General features: G+C 42.1%; 1 protein-coding gene across 2 annotated transcripts in view; it reads left to right on the top strand.

The window, feature by feature from the left end:
- ankfn1 (ankyrin repeat and fibronectin type III domain containing 1) overlaps nucleotides 1-19,367 on the top strand; it is a 162,153-nt gene that overhangs the window by 14,460 nt on the left and 128,326 nt on the right. For both annotated transcript variants that reach the window (XM_049563232.1, XM_049563233.1), the window contains exon 5: nucleotides 7,394-7,671. In XM_049563232.1, coding sequence (XP_049419189.1) covers nucleotides 7,394-7,671 — 278 coding nt within the window. The remainder of the gene's footprint in view (nucleotides 1-7,393; nucleotides 7,672-19,367) is intronic.

Genomic DNA, 19,367 nt, shown 5'->3' with positions numbered 1-19,367 from the left:
TGAGCTGTGGTCAGTATTTTCTGAACAAATGTTAAATGCGCAGAGTTAATATCTCAAGTTTTTCAGTCTAGACAATCACAAAAGACAGACTTTGATGATGATGTGAAGTAACGCGGGGTCAGTGACTGCAAATGAAAGAGAAACAGAAATCGTGTTTACAGACAAGTTAAATATTGATGTTTAGCCACATGATGTGATATCATTGTAATAAAACAGCTGCAGGTCAGTCACGCTAACTTGCTGACTTCCCACTGACATCAGATGAGTCGACCACACAGCTGCTGTAGCAACGTTACGTGATGAATTCAATCATTATCTAAACAGTCATACTAAACATAACTTGATGAGCGTGTTGAATGTTGTAACGTTCTAATGTTACTCTGCACATTAACATTAACTCGGTGGCTCGGCTGTCGTCTACTTCTTCTACTACTACTACTACTTCTTCTCCCCCTTCCTTTATGGGTTAATGGGATGGTGTTTAGAGGGGAACACCCCCTAAATTAAGAATTCCAACATGTTATTTCTGTGGCCGAGAGACGTCCAAGGATCCAGTCCCGTATTTGTGAACATGAGCTACTCTCTCTCAAAACAGGAAACCAGAGAAGGAAATCTCAAACTTGAGATGTCAGAAACTGCTCCATGGAGAGTGAATTGGAGGCTGATTCTGTGGACCCAGTAAATGTTTGCTTCCTATTTTAAACCTAAGTGAGCTTTATGTTATTGTCGCGTTCTCAATTCTGAAACAGAAAATGTTCCTATGTACTTCAACATTTGTTTAAGTGCTCTCTGTGTCATCTAGAACATTTTTCACTCTATTAAATATAAAAGGAGGCCCCCACACACTTGAGCTTTACACTGCTGACTTGTATAATCAGAACAGACATGTCCTGTGATTTTCAGCCTTCTATGATTATATTTACCCTTTACAGCAGGCACACCCTGACAGTTGAGAATATTACTGTCAGGTATTGTCCCCCCTCTATTAAATATGAAAGGAGGCTGAAAATCACAGGACATGTCTGTTCTGATAATACAAGTCGGCAGTCCTGAAATGTGTGTTTCTCTTCTGTAATACACGTTCTACATCTTGGAGGCGACGTTTTTCCACATGCGGGCTTCCTTCGCCTTTCAATCGGGGCAGAGCTCCGTGGGAAACAATTGGAGAGACACAGCCCGAGGGGGAACCGGGATCTGACACAACACCGGAGGGAAAAGCAGGTCCGTGGAGCTGTGTGCCGGACGAAAAAACAAGCGCGTCGCACCGAATGTGTGCCGCTATGGCGTCGCTTTGGGTTGTGAGCGTGCATGACGCGGGTCTACATTGAAAGTAATTGGTTTGTTTGCGCAAAAGACGCTACATCTGAACGACCCCCCCATGCACACACACACTTTAACCAAGGCGGCGGCCAAAATCACCCAGGCGGCCCGCCTTTGTCTTAGATAGGCAGGGAAAACCCGTCATAAAGAGAACTCTTTTGCTGTGGCTTTGTCTCATGTTGGACAAAAATTGGATGAGGAGAGACTCGTTGTTGAGGTCGAGAAATATCCTGAGCTAAACGACCCACAATCCCATTATTATAAAGACAATGGCCAAAAACATTTTGCTTGGTGAGTCACAGCTCTGAAGATCGTCTCTGCAGGTGAGATCAATCAAGTCAAAAATCACACATGATTATAAGCTTATGCAGAGGGGGAGGAAGATCTTTCAGTGAAAGTAGTAATAACTTTGCGTGGTCGTCTGTTGACGAGCTGCAGCGCGACACATTCAGTGTGTGCAGTCAGCGCTTTGGGTTTTGGATTTGGGAGAAATTATGTTTACTAATATCTTTGGACTGTCTGGAATAATATGTATGAATTTTGAAAATGGGCGTAGATCGCCTTTAACCTGTGTTGGTATGGTGTAATTTATCAGGTGTTGTGGCAAGTAGATCTCCTCGTGTGCGCTAAAACCAAATTGTGTGTGTTTATCATGATAATGACAGTGAAAAACCCTTTAATGTGTCAGTGTGAAGACACATCATTCAAACCATCGTGTAGGGAGCTAAAGTAACCGTCTCAGTCCATCCAGCAGGATCTGAACAACCTGAGTGTCATGTTAATTCAGGATTTAGCAGATGTTTTCCAACTGTTGTTCTGTCAGTATAAACAAACAGAGGGAACACACTCAGCCACAACCATGCCATTGTGTGTTTTCCCTCCTCTGATTTCCTCCTCTTGTCACTTGTTATGTTATTTCCTTTGTTGCCTCGAGGCGTTTTAAAGCCTCTTGGGGAATCTGTGTTTCCTCCTGTCTTTTCTGCAGTTTGTTTGTTTCAGTTTTTATCCCCTGTGCAGTTCATCCCTGCTGCACACACTCCTGCCTGCTGTCAATAGAGTTATGTTGAACCTCCCACGATGCATTGAAGGATGAAGATTACTGACAGCTCACAGTTCAGTAGTCGTTATTTGAAAGACATGACTGTTTTTTTTATTTTTTTTTTGTCTGCTATCATTTAATCTTCTCTGGTTCCTAAAGATGATGTTGGAAAGCAAACATTACAGAATTATTTATCAGTATTGTTGCCAGTTGCCTGGTAATAATTTAAACCAGTTAAATACCAAACGTTCAGTCAACCCAACTTCCCATGGTGGAAATAGGACCTCAGAGCTTTCAGATCTCTGTGCTGCGTCACTCGTGAACTTTGCTCTGAACTCTTCCTCTGGTCCACATGTTGTCTCACAGCGCTGCCATTCTTAATGTTAATGTTGTAATGTGTTTTTAAAGCCAAAGGTCAAAGTTACATAAAAATCTAATCCCCAAACACTGAAAACAAACAAGCAGCAGTGGTTTAACAACATCATGACACCATATTTTTGATACACTACATCAAACTGTCGATAAGGATCCAAATCTTATTAGCCTTTGACTCACTGTGACTGCTGGAGTGGTGTCAGTGTCCCTCCCCCCATATGTGTAACTCTCAAACTGATTTCCACACTTAACAGGAACACCAGTGTGTCGTTCCCCTTGCAGACCGTTCTCTCTGCTCTTTGCATTGTATTTTCATTTTCAACTCAAGTCGACATTTCTTCATTTCAGGTTTCAGCACCACGTTAATCTGCTTTAGTTTGTGTCTGTTTGCATCTTCTTATCATTCACGCTGGGCTCATTTCCACCTCTTTTCTGATGATATTTTAGAGAGGAGATCAACATCTATTCAACAGTTTGTCCAACATGAAACATCAGTCTGGTTTTTATCTGACTTCTGTCCACCAGAGGGAGCCACCACTCCAGCTGTGTGAGGAAAAAGGTCACACTTAGTCCTGGCTGATTTCAGGAAGACGCATACTGCTGCTGCTGCTGCATGCCTATAAACCTGTTTATAGCCTGTTTATTTCAGTATTTTTCAATAGTTTAACAATTTAAATGTATGTTTGAACTCTTTGAAATGTATGAACAAACTCACAGCGGCACAGCTTAATTATTTTGGTCTGACTCCACACAGTGGCCGTCTAGTTAGAACAACTAATAGAAGATATGGAAATTTCAGCAGCCATATTTTTTAAGATAAAAGCCCATATAACACTAATGTAATTTGCTAACACATGACTAGCTTTTGCGACAGCTGTTGGAAATAGTGTGTTGAGGGCCTTGAAATTCATTTTCCATAATGGGTGGAAATTCCCCTTAAAATGCTTCATATAGGAGGGCGTGGGCAAAGCTAAACTTACACTATCTTTTCCTGTGATTACCTCAGATTGCATTTCAAGGCTGTCCCCAGGATCCTCTGAACTATTGACCTTGCTGTAAGTTGTTGTCTCTTTCTCCTTCTCTCCAGTGGTCATCTCTTTGAGCTGCATCAGTGCCCTCGGTCTTAATTTAGTGGCTCCCTCTTGTCTCTTGTCTCCATGCTTTGTTCATTCCCTGCTGTGTGAGAAACGCCACCTGAGTTTGCGTTTTGTATCATTGGTGTGCAGCAGCTCATTTCACTGAGTTCGAGTCACAGATATCCTTTACTCTGATCCAGTTAGCTTGTAACATGTCTTCGGACCGCTGCTTCACCTTAGTAACATACCTGTTGTCTTTCTGAGGATTACTAATGTAATGTTGACATCCCTCAACTTCACATCATTGTAACCTGTCTGTGAATGTTACCGAGAGCAGAGGGGGCTTGTAGAGTGCCAGGTGTGTTGTCCAGTACAACCTGAACCAAACCAACCCGTGGGACGTGATGCCTGCACCCATCCTGACCCAGATCATCACATAAAATACTGAGCCTGAGCCTGACCAAGACCAAGACTGAACTGTATTAGTCATCGCTGTAAATGTGTGTCGGAATTTCCCACATTTTAATGGTACATTTGCAGAAATAGGGCGGCACGGTGGTGTGGTGGTTAGCACTCTCGCCTCACAGCAAGAGGGTTGCCGGTTCGATCCCGGGCGTGGGAGCCCTTCTGTGCGGAGTTTGCATGTTCTCCCTGTGTCAGCGTGGGTTCTCTCCGGGCACTCCGGCTTCCTCCCACAGTCCAAAGACATGCAGGTTGGGGACTAGGTTAATTGATAACTCTAAATTGTCCATAGGTGTGAATGTGAGCGTGAATGGTTGTTTGTCTCTATGTGTCAGCCCTGCGATAGTCTGGCGACCTGTCCAGGGTGTACCCTGCCTCTCGCCCGATGTCAGCTGGGATAGGCTCCAGCCCCCCCGCGACCCTCAAGAGGATGAAGCGGTTAGAAGATGAATGAATGAATGAATTTACAGAAATATATGAGATTTTGTGCAGTATGTGCAATCCAGCTCTGAAATTCAGGCCCTGCTCCCAGCCTTCCCAGTCTGCTGACATGGTGTGAATGCAGGACGGACTTAAAAGGAATACGATCTGTGTTCAGAGATTAACTCGGGATTGTCGACATGTTTACAGAAGTGCTTCCTTCTTTCTTTAATCCATATTTTCTAATCAGGAGCTCTTTGATCCCAACAGCAGCTCCACGGCAACATTACCAATCCATAATCCCGATGTCTCCTTCAGGCCCCCCAGGTTCTAAGACAGATGAGTCGATTTTTGTTGATGCCATTTTAAAAATCTTTGTTTTTCAAACCACATTCTCATTTTCTGCTTCATCACTCTGCCCCGCAGCTGTCTGTCTGTCTGTCTGTTTGTCTTTGTCTGCCTCTCTAATGGCCTCTCAGTGTGAGACGAGTCAGTCTGATGTCCTGTCTGCCCCTCTCATCCGTTACTACCTCACTGTCACTCAGAGAAAGTGCAATCAGTTTATGATTTTATAACCTTTTGCCTATTGTGTGTCAGTCAGAGTCGGGTCAGGTATGAATTCAGTTCCTCACATGTTACAAAGTGAAATGACTTCAGACAGAAAGGCTGTGACATTCACTAACACGCACATACACACTGATAAAAAATGTAGCTGTTGGCTGACATGTCTTCATCTCCTCCTCTGACATGAAGTCGAAAGTGCATTTCTAGTCGGGTCAGGCTGGTGTAAAAATCTTCAAACCGGTTTGATATTAAGCCAAACATTGGACTGGACCAGTGTAACAAATTTTACCACTTGATCTAGTCACACTTGACTTGAGTGGAACATAATGACACCGTGTCCTAAAAGCATAGGAGCTCTCTGTCCACATTCATTATATGTGCACTTCTGTTTCTACATATAAACAAACCATGTAAAAAACATTTGCTCGGCATCAGACTGGAGACATGACCACTTAAAATATGAGTGAGTAGCTTCTTATGTCTGTACTTTTTAAACAGAACACTCATGTTTTATATTGTGATATTTACTGGTGATGACAGAATATAGCAAGCAGCAAGTAGCCGAGCTTGTTATTAGCGGAGATCATCAAACAGAAACTTTCAGCTGGTTCAGCCACTAAATTTTTTTTTTTGTAGTGAAATTATAAGGTATCGTATAGATAACTTCTCATTTCAACCTCAAGAATCAGCTGTTCTCCGTCCATTGCAGCGCTTTCAAAGGGAGCAGCAGGAATAAATAGAAACACAGTGTCCGGTCAAAGTTCAGCTCAAAACAGCAGCTCTGTGTCACTCACGGCCAGTAAGGACACCTCGTTCTTTCTTTTGTTGCCACATTGAGGCATGTTTAGTTTTCTTGAGACATTAACTCTGCCATGTCTCTTCTCGTTGACCCAAAAAACAGATGAACTCTCTAGTAAACATCACAGCTTTAGAAATAGAATTTTTGTTCATGCAGGAAAGAGTCTGGGAAGGTTTGTCAATATTATAGCAACATAAACCAGAGGTCCACCTGCTGAGGTTCAGAGTCACAGTAACAGAACTCCTCCAAACATATAGATAATGACTGGAAACAGTAATTATTAAAACTTCATGCTGCAACTCACAGACGACACGTTTCAGTTCATGTACACGGAAACGTGTCAAAAAAAAATCGCTCCATCAGAATGTCTCGGCCTCACCTGATGACAAGTTGTGCTATTCTATGTGTGATAAGTAATAGAGGTTTACTCTGACTTTATGGTCGTTCTCGTTATTGATAAATTGTAAATTCCTGGAAGGACAGTTAGTGGTGATTCAGTCCCTTCAGAATAAAAGTGTTGTGTACCTGCAGTGAACACACACACACACACACACACACACACACACACACACACACACACACACAGGGAGCTCCCACTGTTTTTCTCTGAGTCTCCTCATGCAGTTTTAATGCAGCAGCTCAGGTTGTCAGCTGGCCTGCAGCCTGACACCTGATAACACACACACACACCACACGCTGAATGAATGGACACATGAAACCGGCAGAATAAGTTGCAGGATTTGTGTTCAAGGTAAAGTAAAGACGCTGAAAATGGACTTTTAAATGTGGTGTTTTTAAATCCCTTCAGTCATCAGTGTGCGTCTCTCTGACCTGCTGCTGCTTTTCACTTTCACCTTTTTATCTTTGGTCTTTACATCTGACTGACGGGAGACGTTGGCCTTTGCTTTTATTATTTATAACTCAAAGCAGAATCCTGCCAAATAAAATCCGCAAAGAAAAATGGAAAATTTCAGAAACTGCAGACAGATTTAAAAACATACATGTGTGTTGCAATTGTAAATAATCAGCATCTAGAATAGATGTTGATTTTTATTCCAGTGTGGCAAATGTTTATGAGGTGAAATAATACTTTTTCCATGCACCAACTTCTTTAGATGTGAAACAGGAACATATTCTTTAGCTTTAGAAGCTTAGCTGTAATTTTTATTGACGTTTTTCTCAGAATTATTGATAATATTTAATTATCACTCAGCTCTTTAAAGATATGAAAATTATGTAATTTTCTCCATTTATAATCATGTCATCTGTACCTGTACAAGTGTTTGTATGTGTGTGGTGTACAGTAACAGCAGGGTGTCTCTGGTTTCTCTCGTCCAGGTTCGGTGCAGCGTGGCTTCTGGTCACCTGATCTGTCTCCCGTGTCAGGGAGGAACAGGACGGCAGCAGGAGGTGGTGGAGGTGGAGGACGTGCTGTTGGTGCGAGGAGCCTCCCCCTCACTGAGGGAGGCGGGACGCCGTGGGCTGGTGACCGGGCGGCCCTGAGGAAGACAATTTCGGTTGACGATCGACTGCTAGGGCAGGTGGGCGGAGAGCAACCACACCTGAGACTGCTGAGTCGACTGGAGAGGGGCAGGAAGAAGCTCCGGAACATCCACGTGAGTGTCTTCGTTATTCTTACCTTTCTAAAACTTCTCAACTCATTTATTATCTTTACATCAATAAAATTAAAGCTGAACTGGAGAGAGAAGGCAGCATTATGACACATGATGTTTGATGATATTTCAGATCATGTTAAGTTGTGTTTTGATCATTTTGTGTTGGAAACAAAAACAACATGAGATGAGTTGGATATTCTGCCATCTTTGATGCCCAAACATGATTGTTAGGGCCTCTCTTCACCACAGGGAGGCGCCAGCTTTTCCATATTCAAGTACTACAGAATACTCGAATACTCTCAAAAGAAAAAAAATCTGATGTAAGAGCAGGAATGTAATTTGGTCAACAAACTGAAAACAAGTGTAGTTTGAAATTATTTTACTGAATAATCAGATTACAATGACTATTCAAACCATAAAGTCAAAGTTAACATAACAAAAATCAACAAACTTTCTGTTGCTGCCATTAAGTAGGTTAGACAGTTTACCTCTTGAACCGCACTCCTCCCAATCAGTTCAACATCTGCGGGTTAGCACAGCAGCAGCAGTGGCTAACATCCCACACTGAGCTGTTCAACAGTCCCAACTAACTCACACCAACATCAACACTGAAACAGGTTGACTCTGTCGGTAAACCTGTAGATAACTGTTAGCCAGTAAAGGTAATGTTAGTCCTGTTATTGGTTGAAATTGGCTGGTTCTAGTTTCTGTAAACACACATATTAAACAAGAAGAAAACGTGATGAGATTTTGATGTAAGAATACATTTTTTATTGATTTATTTTGGCATATATAGTTGAATATGTGCACGGTACGACCAGGGATATAATCTGAAAGGGTCCAAAAGACTTTTTCTATTCATCTCAGCTTTGAGAGAGAAACTCTGAGCAGCAGAGTGACATGACTCTGTTGTTTTACCGACTGATATTATGCTGTTAAAATATACATTACAGTGAATATACCAAGTGAGCTGTTGCTGCAGCTAATTCCACCATCATCCATGTTTTTATTGCCTTAATTGGCGACAGGTTGGTTTGTTTGTCCAGTTATTTGGATACCAGCTTTTATCTGTGAATTCACAGTGTATTTGCAAACAGAGAACAGTTTCTCTCATTGTTTTAGGTTTATAGTTATCTTTTTAATTAATGTTGTTTTGCTTTGTATTATCTGGGCTTGTGTAACTGCTGGTGCGAATTTGATTGTTTCAAAGAGGCACTGTTCCCTGTTGACTCTCCGAGGTTAAACTCTCTTGACTTCTCGTCGTCAGGAATCGATGTTGGTTTGATTTCATCTGTGTGTGCCTTGTGTTTGTTTTCTGCTGCGTTGTACAGAGTGTTTTAACTCTGTTCTAACCTGGACTCATTGAACCTCTCCAGTTACACACTCATGTTTGCGGTGAGTCAGAGGCTGCACACAGCCGGCTCTCCAGCCTGTCCTGCTGCACTACAGTTGGATGAATACATCGGCTCAAATTAGAAGCTTTCACCAAATTCACAACTTGTACTGCACTCGGCTTTGTGCTGCGCTGAAGGACAAAGAACTGAAGAATTTGACGTCAGAGCCATAATCACACTGAAAGCTTTTATGGCTCAGAAGCAGAAAATACACCGAGCTGCTATTTATCCACATCACAAAAGAACAACTATAGTTTTATTTAATCCTGTTACCTTGAGATCGAAGGTTAATCTTCACGTTATCTTGGAATAATAGAGTTGTTTACTTGTGATAACAGTATAATTCTGTCACTATCTCAAGAAAACAGCAGCCTTTTGTTTTCCTAAATAAACAAAAAACAAAAGGACGTTTTCTCCTTAGTTGTCTCACACAGTATTTCCTTGACAATATCAGTAGGATAAAGGAAATACAATCTGTTGCAGCCTTAGCCTTTTCATTAAATGAGGAAGACTAATCCATTGATGGGATTAAATTCTTGTTTTCTCGAGAAAGCAGCCGTCGATATTTAAAGATAAATATCACGATATTCAAAACAACTTTGTCTTAAGGACAACCATGGCTGTTCTGAACCTGGGTGCCTCATCTTCAAAGGTATACTAAGCAGGCTTTTTCCAAAAAACAATGTATAGACTCATACAGCAGTAATCCATCTCAGTCATCACTCACTGTGTGGTGGTGTGTTTATCCGCAGAGACTCTGCCCTCTGACTGGATTTTCTTCCTATTTTGCTGTGTTCCTGATGTTCTTGAGCACACTGCGCTGCTGAGGTCATGACTGTATTAAAAGGCAGCGGTCAGGTGCCAGACGCTAAGCAGCAGGCATTGCAGAGAAAGCTACAAAAATGGCAGATGCAGTGCTGAAAGAAAAAAGCTAATATAGCAAGGCAATATACCAAGTGGACAAAGCTTGTTTCAAACAAGAGTGAATCTGGAGTTTTGCTGGTCACCAACAAGTCCTGCAGTCTACATCAAATGGTTCAAATTGTTGCAGTGAGCTATAATGGCAGACATTAGATTATCGCCAGTATATTGCTATGGTAAATGGACTGCACTTGTATAGAGCTTTTACACCTCATGTCACACACTGGTGGCCGAGGCTACCATACATGGTGCCACCTGCTACTCAGTAACCATTCACACACTGATGGAGCAGCCATCGGGAGCACTTTGGAGTTCAGTGTCTTGCCCAAGGATTCCTCGACATGCGGGCTGGAGGAGCCGGAGATTGAACTGTGGATCTGAACCCCAGCAGTTCAATCCGTCCCTGATGGCCCTGACACAACAAGCTGTTGGTCAGTGTTGGGCCGTTGGTGAGCATCAGTTGCACTAGTATTTGCAGCGAGTCCTACACTGTTGGCACAAGTCGGCTGTTGTCTACTTTATTTCAGTGGATTGAGCATGTTGAATCAGCTTCGGAGACAGCAGACCCTGGTGGTGAATGAAGTCACTCTGATTGGCAGTTCAGCTCAATGGACAAGAAGAGAAACAGACATGAGGGAAGTAAACAAACGGCTGAATTCGAGGGAATGAGGAAGAACGAACTTGTTACATTAGGTTAGATTAATTTTTGCAGAAACATTCATATTTGTTGCTATTGTTTGCTAGCGCACAGGGAATATCACTTGTTCTCCAACATGCTGTGTTGCTAAAGTGCTAACTGGCATCTTGAATCCATCCTGTCGGTCTTCCTGTTTCCCTTTTTGAATGATGAATACAGACTGCTGCCTCCAGCTGGTGTGAAGAGTTATTTCCTCTCACACAGGTGCAGAGCGTACCTGATAGTTGGCCATGGGTTGTCATCTGTGCGGTGTGTTCAAGTGCAGACTTTATGGCCAAGACACAGACGATGTGAGGCGATGCAACAGTTGGCCTTCATCGCACAGACATGTTTTTTACACCATAGAATGTCCTGTTTACTACATATCACGACAATTCTTTAATACCCAAATTTAACGGGACAAGATTTTGGTATTGGAAGTGTTCTGGTTCCCGTTTGTAGTCTGAGTAGTATTCACCAATCATGTTTGAGTGGCAGGTAAACAGTCTGTGTGGAGAAGTGAAATGCACTGGCCGAAGTGCAGTTTCAGAACCCATTAACTATCATCTGTTGACCAGTTAACTTGATATTAGCTTTTTAAAAAAGTCTTGGGTTGCGTGGATCAGCCGAAACATTGGCCCTTGCTCGCAGACATTTTATTGTCTTCGATAGCTGATGGGTTCTGAGACTGCTTTGCTTCATGGCTCTTTGGAAACTGCACCATCTGCAGTCCAAACGAGGCTGTACAGTCATTGTATAAAGATAGATTCATTGTTTGTGATTACTGTGTGGCACCGTTCAGTGGATGATTTTTGTTGTTCACAGATGAATCAATGATGTGGGCGGGACTGATGCATCTGATGAGTAAACACCGTGTGTGACAGTTTGGTTCTTTTTTAAAGCACTGAGTGAGTTTTAGGAGGATATGACTGTTTTATTTTTGTGAGTCTTTAAACATCAACTGTGTCTTACATCATCTGTGGCAGATGACCGTTGTGTCACTATTTCTATGATTTTCCATTTGTCAGGGTGTTGAAGGATTCACATCTCCATCAGTACAACGTTACACACAGGTTTGTGTGCTGAATGACTTGTTGGTTGCTGTGATACTTTCTCCTGTCCTCAGCTCTGTGAAAGTTTCCAGCCTCTTTTAGCTCCTAGTTTTTCATGTGATGGAAATTATAATGTTTTCTGTGTCTGTTGTCAGGGAGGAACCTCTAATGCTGATCAGAGATTGATAAGCTGATATTTCCATCTTCATTTGTGCCAAATCTGCTTTGTATTTGGACATTAGAGGAACTGCAGTTTTTGGCACTTGACTTCATTTTCAGCTCTAGAGTTTGTCGCTTGGTAAATGGTCACTCTGAGCCCAGAGTACACTGTGGCAGGAAGTGAACTGTTTGTATGCTTTGAGAGCTGTTGTTACCTTTGGTCATTTAGAGCACTACACTGTAAGAGAGGCACGCTGTCTTAGGAGACAGAGCAGCAGAGTGCTTCTCATTTGGACTTTGAACCCTTTGTCATTTCATATTGAAAAAGAACGCTCCATTTCTATAAACATCAGTGTTTCATTATCGTGTAGAGTGTCAGATTGGGTCATCGACCGTACTAGGGCTGTACTTGACTCAGGATTCCGTCAGTCTAATCAGATTTGGCTGTTAAATTCAAAGATTCTGTTTTTTTTTTCTTCCGTATAAAATGTTCAAGTTTGAACAGGGCTCAGCGTTCAGTGTGACAGCGACATTTATGTAATATAGTGAACAAGCTAACTGCACTAACGATGGATCGGAAATGTGCAACAACATTTTCATCAACACAAGATATTAAAGATATCGTATTAAGTATCTGTGAACTGTATACTCGCCACTTCAAATCAGAAGAGAGAAGATAGTGTTATCACGGAGCCTCAAGTTGGAAGGTTTCTCCTCCTCTGTGCTGCTGCATCACATCTGCAGCTGCCTGTACCAAAGAATAGTAGGAAAGTCAAGAGCGTCCACTCTGCAGCAAAATTTAGGGACCAAAACGTCTCTAGAAGTAAACTTCACTGCACACTAGGTAGAGGGGCAGCCTGAGACTGTACTCTACGTCTGCTCTACTTGTTTGGACTTCACTTTGTTTCTGTCTCCGACTTTAATGTCGACTGGTTTGACTATGGAGATGTGAACGGATGGGCTGACGTTAGCTTTTTTTTCAGTCATCCAAGCAGGGTCAAATCTTGTTGTCCTGTGATTCTCTGGTCAACCAAAGGCGGCGTCTGATGTTTCTACATCAAGCTACCCATCACTCGCATCTCTGTCGTTAAACAGCCACTGATAAAGAGTGCCCCCATATTCAGACCGATATGGTGAATGCATTGAAACTGCCCAGGACAAACGTGACTATGTCTGCTTTTTAAATAAGGCGTAAACACAGAGTATGTACAAAATAAATGTATAGAAATGAGATTAATTGGATTATATTTACAGGAAGTTTGAAACTTGTCACCTGTGTAACTTAAAAAAAACCCATTTGACAATTTCATAATTTCAGGGTTCTTTTTTTTTCAACATTAAAGTGCCACATAATAGAGTTAAGTTTGAAAGAATATTAGTGTGTTGCATTGCGGGTCAGTTTAAGTGGTGCTCCTAAATGATGTGCTTGTCCTCCCAAAACTTTCAGTAGGAAGCACCAGTGGCTGCTGGTGTGAAAAGGCTGGAGCTCTGACAGTATCTTCACATTTTTCACCCCATTAGTGTTGAAAATACCAAACAAGAGCAAAGTTTCTTTCCATTTTTCTCCATCTAACAGCTTTTTAGATGGAGTTTTCCTCTGTGACTGAAGAGTTTCAGTCTCTGACTTTAAACCTGATGGGAGTTTTATTGTTTGAGGGTTTTTCCCTCTAAATGGATCGAGGCTGTTTTGGAAAACAGTGCTGCAGTTCTTCCTAGATTCTGGCTGTGTGGTGATAAAAGAAGCTATTTCAGTGTTGACTGATGGCTCTGGTTCTCCTGCTGCCGCCCGTAGAGTCTGATTGATTTATTTCTGTCCTTTCTCTAACTCGTTTTCCTGGATCTCTGTGCCTCGGCTGTCACAGTCTGAGCGACCGCAGTCCCAGGGAATCATGGTCCGAGTGCTGTGTGTTCTGTGACTCACTCAGAGGAAAGCTTGGTGAAACACATCATTACCCCACACTCGCTCTGTAATCTTGAGTCATTTCCCACGTTTCCTCCTGGTCGCTGGTTTCATGAACGAATTAAACGGTACGACAGAGAACAGTCATTACAGGAAATGTTCACATTTCACCTGCTGTTTGATAGAGTCGTGTTCGGGGCCAGATGCATTAAACTCTGTAGATTCACCACTAAAACTGTGGGCAGGCACAAAGACAGAAATGCAGAGAAGCTGTGAGTGGATGTAGAAATGCCCCTTAAATATCTGTCTGCCTGCTCCACCACTCATTAGACCTCTGTGTCCAGCATTTCCCCAATATGCTTTGATAAAACGCTGCTGCTGTATCAGTATAAAAATCTCTCCGTAACAATAAGTTGTTGCTGTATTTTTTACTTTAAACAGCCAGAGTTGCGGCTGAGCAAGGATTATAGATGAAACACCCCCAGTTAGGGGTACTCTGATCAATTGGCCACCAGTTTTCGTTCTCTGTTGTTCTCTGAAGTCCAATTGGAAGAGCCGATCAGATGTGACACAACATGTGAGACAATTTATCCTTGCGACAAAAAAATATTTTCACTGGTCTAGTGGTTCTAACAAACTGTAGCTCTATTGCAGCAGCGCAAAAAGAAACCTCAACTACTTAAGTCAGCAGGTGAGGTTTCTTTTTGCAGCAGCGCAAAAAGAAACCTCACCTGCTGACTTCAGTAGTTTACATTACAGACATGTAACTGTCCTGCTGTTATTACAGACCTGTGAGAACTAACCACAGACACTTGCAGGGGCATAGCCATCATTTCAGAAGTGAGGGGGACAAATTGTTCAGAGGTCTATCAAGTGATTTATCATCCTCTCGCATTCAGTTGCACCTCTCCTTAGCGGCTAAAGAGCCACATAACTCAGCCACAGTACAGCACCAGGGACCGACTTTAGTTCTTAAAATGATATACTATTAAAATCTAAAGTTTTAGCTGCCAAACTCTGGTTGAGTTGACACAGAATGACCCTCGAGCATCTACAGGGTAAGTAGACAGATAACTAAGTGCCAAATGACAACACTGAACATGAAAAATTCAGTAAAACACCATTCCTGTTAGCAAGTTATTAGCAAAATGGAATGGAAGTGACAAGGTAACAGGGTAATAAGCCACATAATTTAATTGAATGGCATGAAGACAGAAAGTGACACTACACAACACTAAACATATCAACATCAAGATGTATTTTACATTTTAGTCAAATATGACAGCACAGATGTACAAAATTAATTAAATATTTTTAAGCCCTCTCCCTGTGCTACCTATTGCAATACAGACAAAAAAACATTTCAGAGCATAAATAAGAGTAGTTCTGAAATAGCTGTGAAAATTAATCTTAGAGTCACTCTTATCCTTCAGACATTTCCTTAGCCAGTTATAATTTCTCCTTACCTGTGAAGCCTTGGGCTGATAATTGATGGTGCTGTCTGGTCCCTGTCCTGATACCTGCCTGGTTTCTCCCTGTCCCTGGAGGGCACAGATACGGCAAGTACGGGGGACATGTCCCACGTGTATCACACGTCTGCTATTCCATGGACACTTGCCTCTGCTCTGACTGCATGGCGACCCCACCAGTGGGCGAGACGTGTGTAAAATGCAGCTAAGAGCAGTGATCATCATCTGCGTGCTGTGTTGCATTGGACCACCATGCACACTCCAATATGGGGACGCGCCATGGTGTGCAGCTCGCTCTGCCGAACCTGTCGTGCATAAGAAGTGAAACTTGAAGTAAGGAGGAGAAGAAGGAGAAGTGGTGAAACATGTCAGCATTTAGCTAGTTATAAATGTTTTAATATTAAAATGTGAAATATATATTTTTTCGCAGTAGAAAAGCATCATTTTTATTATTTGACAGGATAGTTTTTAAGTGTGAAAGTGGGACAAAGAGAGGGGATGACATGCAGTGATGGCCTGCAGGATGGACTCACGCCTGCCGTCAGTGCTGCGGCAAGGATATTGCTTATTTTTAATCGGGCTCAGGCCCAAAACTGCTGTTGTGGTTTGTGCTCGAATCGGGGTTGAACAGAAACTGTGCAAGTTTGTGTCGAGATCAGAGCCCTAAAGTAAACTACAAACAATGTTTATCCTTCATTCAACTTATATTCATGTTCTCCTCATCTCACCTGCAGCTATTTCAGGTGAAACTGTGTGTACATCAGCGTGAAGTGTTCACATCGTCACAGCACATTCTTCCTTCATCAATACCAGTTTATGTTTCTTTGTGTACGTTGTTATACACAAGCCCCTGTTCTTCAGTGAATTTAAAGTGTCCTCGACGACAGCTTGGTATTTCACACATAATGTACACATCCTCTTTGTTCATGTCGTTGAAACCCTGGATTGGATTGACTGTGCTAAAAAGCAGAGAAAATAATACGTTTTGTGTAAGTGACTTGGAGTGATTATGCAGTCAGTGTTGTTGTAACTATCGATAAGCCAAAGCCAACATTTCACCTTGGAGGGAAATAATCTTTTATTGTTTTCTAGCCGGTTATTAGAATATCTCACTAGTTGTGTGTTGCCGAAATAATCGTTTCATTGCTGAATATTTCAGTTTGTATGAAGTCAAGAAAGAGTAGAAAGTTTCCCAGCAGGACGATAAACTCTGGAGCAGACCAGGAGCAGATGGTGTGTTTGTGTTGTGCATTAAGCTGCCAGTTAAGGTTTAAGTTGAAGACGTGCAGTATAAAAGTAGAGGTGCAGCTGGCGTCCTCTCAGCCAGGTGACATTCTGCTCCGTTGTCTCAGTAAATAATACATTTCCAGGCAACACAGGCAGCCAAGTGACAGCACAGAGACAGAAACATCCCACTGCCTTCGGCCCGTCACTCAGGCCGACGTTGGAAAATCCTCCCAGCAGCTTCTGGTGTGTTTACCTCGCTGCCGTCGTAAAACAGAGACATAGTTATCTTTTTGTTTCTGTGGAAAGTTTGGCTGCAGGCTGGAGAGGACACAGCAGGTGGTGGACAGCAGCAGAGCCATGTTGCATAATGCAGCACGGTGTCACTTCATCACAGAGTTGCTGCAGCTCATTAGAAACCTGCTGAATCCTCCTGAGACTCTGCTTCACCTTCACCTGCATCAACGTGATTAATGTAGATTCTCTCTGTTTGTCCAGATATGACTCCAGATGTGACATTACACAGCTGCTTTCTGGTAAATGATTGACCGGGTAACGAGTTATTGTTTTCCTGCAGATATTCCCTCAGTTTGGTTTCATTTCCCACCAAATGGAGTCTCCTGAGAAACTCTCCCTGAGGCTGTTTTTATTTTATCCTCTAAACGAGTGGCTGCATAAGTTAAACAATAAATCAATACCAGGCCTCACAAACAGAACAAACTAAAGCAGCTGGGGGACATCGTTCTGTGATTTTGATTTTTTTAGCACGACAGATGTGTACCCGTTTGTTTTTGAGGCTATGTTTTGCAACAGTTGGGCTGGATTCAACCTTTCTACCAGTGCTTCAGGGCCCCCGCTGGTTAAAAACAGTTAAGGAGAGGTAGAGGATTTTCCAACATCACAAGCCAAAGACAGCGGGATGTTTCTGTCTCTGCGCTGTCACTTGACTGCCTGTGTTTTACAACAACTTTTTGTTGCCTGAATTGAAATAATTACAAGGCAGAGGTGGTAATAAGTTGCCACTTTTATAGTGGTAATCTATGAGTAACGTGACATCATATCTGTTTTAGAAAAACAAAGCCAAAGTCAAAAAGCAGAAAATGGTGGACAGTCTGAGGACTCTAATAGCTACTTGAATTCAGCCAGCGCAGCGCAAACTTCTCCCAAGATCAGAAAACTTTCTGTTGCTGCCGTTACACAGATTAGACTCCAGCCCACTTTGAACCCACAGGGGGTGCACTGGGGTTTGCACAGGCTGAATTTCAATTGCTATAACTTGTACTGAGTCTGTCTCTGGAACTTTTGCCTGCTCTCCTCTAGGGCTGGGTATCGCCACTGATTTCATGAATCAATTCCATTTCGATTCGATTCGATCCGATGATATTGATTCAACTGGAGATTTTTCAGTTAGAGGACAAATTTTTGCTACTATGTGGAAGAGATGCTCAGAGGACTAATAGTGTAACATTTACAATTTACACTTATTTAAAAAGAATAAATTCACAACAGAAATAAAACTGAATATTTTATAACTAAATGTTTCCAGAGCAGCAACAGTAACATTAAAACAGCAAAGTCACAATATAAACTTAATATTTCACTGGAAACTACACTGGAATAAAAATGTCATTAAAATAAATCATATTCCTGAAATCACAATACTGAGTGAAGTGTAGAAAGAATAAAGTGAAGTATCACTTTTCTACATGTTTACATGTTGCTGATCAGCTGTACTGATAAAGTATTGGCTTTGTCCTTGAGGAGGTTTTATTGCACTCACAGTATCAAGCGTAGCTGTCGTCAGCTCAAGTTATCTTCACTTCCTGTCTCCACCGCGGCATCTTTACTCCGTGTTTGTGTGTGTGCGCGTAAAAGTGGCGCAGCAGCCAGGATGCACAGACAGCAGGAGGACGCTGCAGCAGGATAATAAATTACACCAAATGTAAAACAGTAAGCTAACAGCTAAAAGAGCTGGTAACGTCGGAGCGTCTCAACACTACGGTCGTTCATAACTTAGTGCTGCGGCTCGTTTACTACCGGCGAGATTAACGGGGTTAAAGCTTCACACATCTTTGGGAAAAGGCGTGTATTAAAAGATTGATCTCGGATTTGACAAATGGGCGCGTGTTGGGCAGCATCATTAGATACAAAGCAGGTGCTTTACTACAGTCGCCAGCCTCAGATAACTCTGCAGTCTGTCTCACCTGCTCCTTTTAATTGCTTGAAACTGGGGTCGATGACTTTGCTGAGGACACGGACTTCATCTGTGTCAGACACTTACCACCTCCTTTCAAGACTAAACAAAAACCCAAGCATTCAAATGCTGATTTACATCTTGATTACCATGGCAACAATTGAAGCTTGGACGCTTTAAAGCATTCGGGTCAGCCCTATTTAGTATACCGTCTTTCGCAGAGCAAGGTCTCACAGTGCTTCGATAGAAGTGTTAAAAATAAAACCATAAAACCCATCACTTGTTTATTTATCATTTTTCTCTGCAGTCTGTGATGCTGCTGAAATAAAAGTCAAAGACTGAATTAAGACGTGCATTGTTTTTGGAAATATGCCTCATGATATAAAGTCTGCTGAAGTGTGTGAGTAAGCATCCTCTCATGGTACAGTGTTAAAAAATAAACAAAAATTGCAGGACATCCCAAAACCTACTGAACCAGCGCCCAGGTATCAGGATAGGATCCAATCAGCTCAATGTCACGTTCCCTCTCAGTATATGAAATATGGAAACTTTCCCTCCTCTGAATTTGTAATTGATGAGTTTGTCTTAAAGCTCGTTTGTTGCCTCAATATTCAGAAACAAAAGGAAATGTTGCTGCTGTCGTTCATCAGAGAAAAGATCATTTAGACAGCAAACACAATCAATCTGAGATTTATTCTTGATGTGTG

The sequence above is a fragment of the Epinephelus fuscoguttatus genome, linkage group LG20, assembly GCF_011397635.1.
Source record: "Epinephelus fuscoguttatus linkage group LG20, E.fuscoguttatus.final_Chr_v1".
Taxonomy (NCBI): Eukaryota; Metazoa; Chordata; class Actinopteri; order Perciformes; family Serranidae; genus Epinephelus; species Epinephelus fuscoguttatus.
The sequence above is the reverse complement of the archived record's forward strand: the minus strand, read 5'-3'. Positions and strand labels throughout refer to the sequence as shown.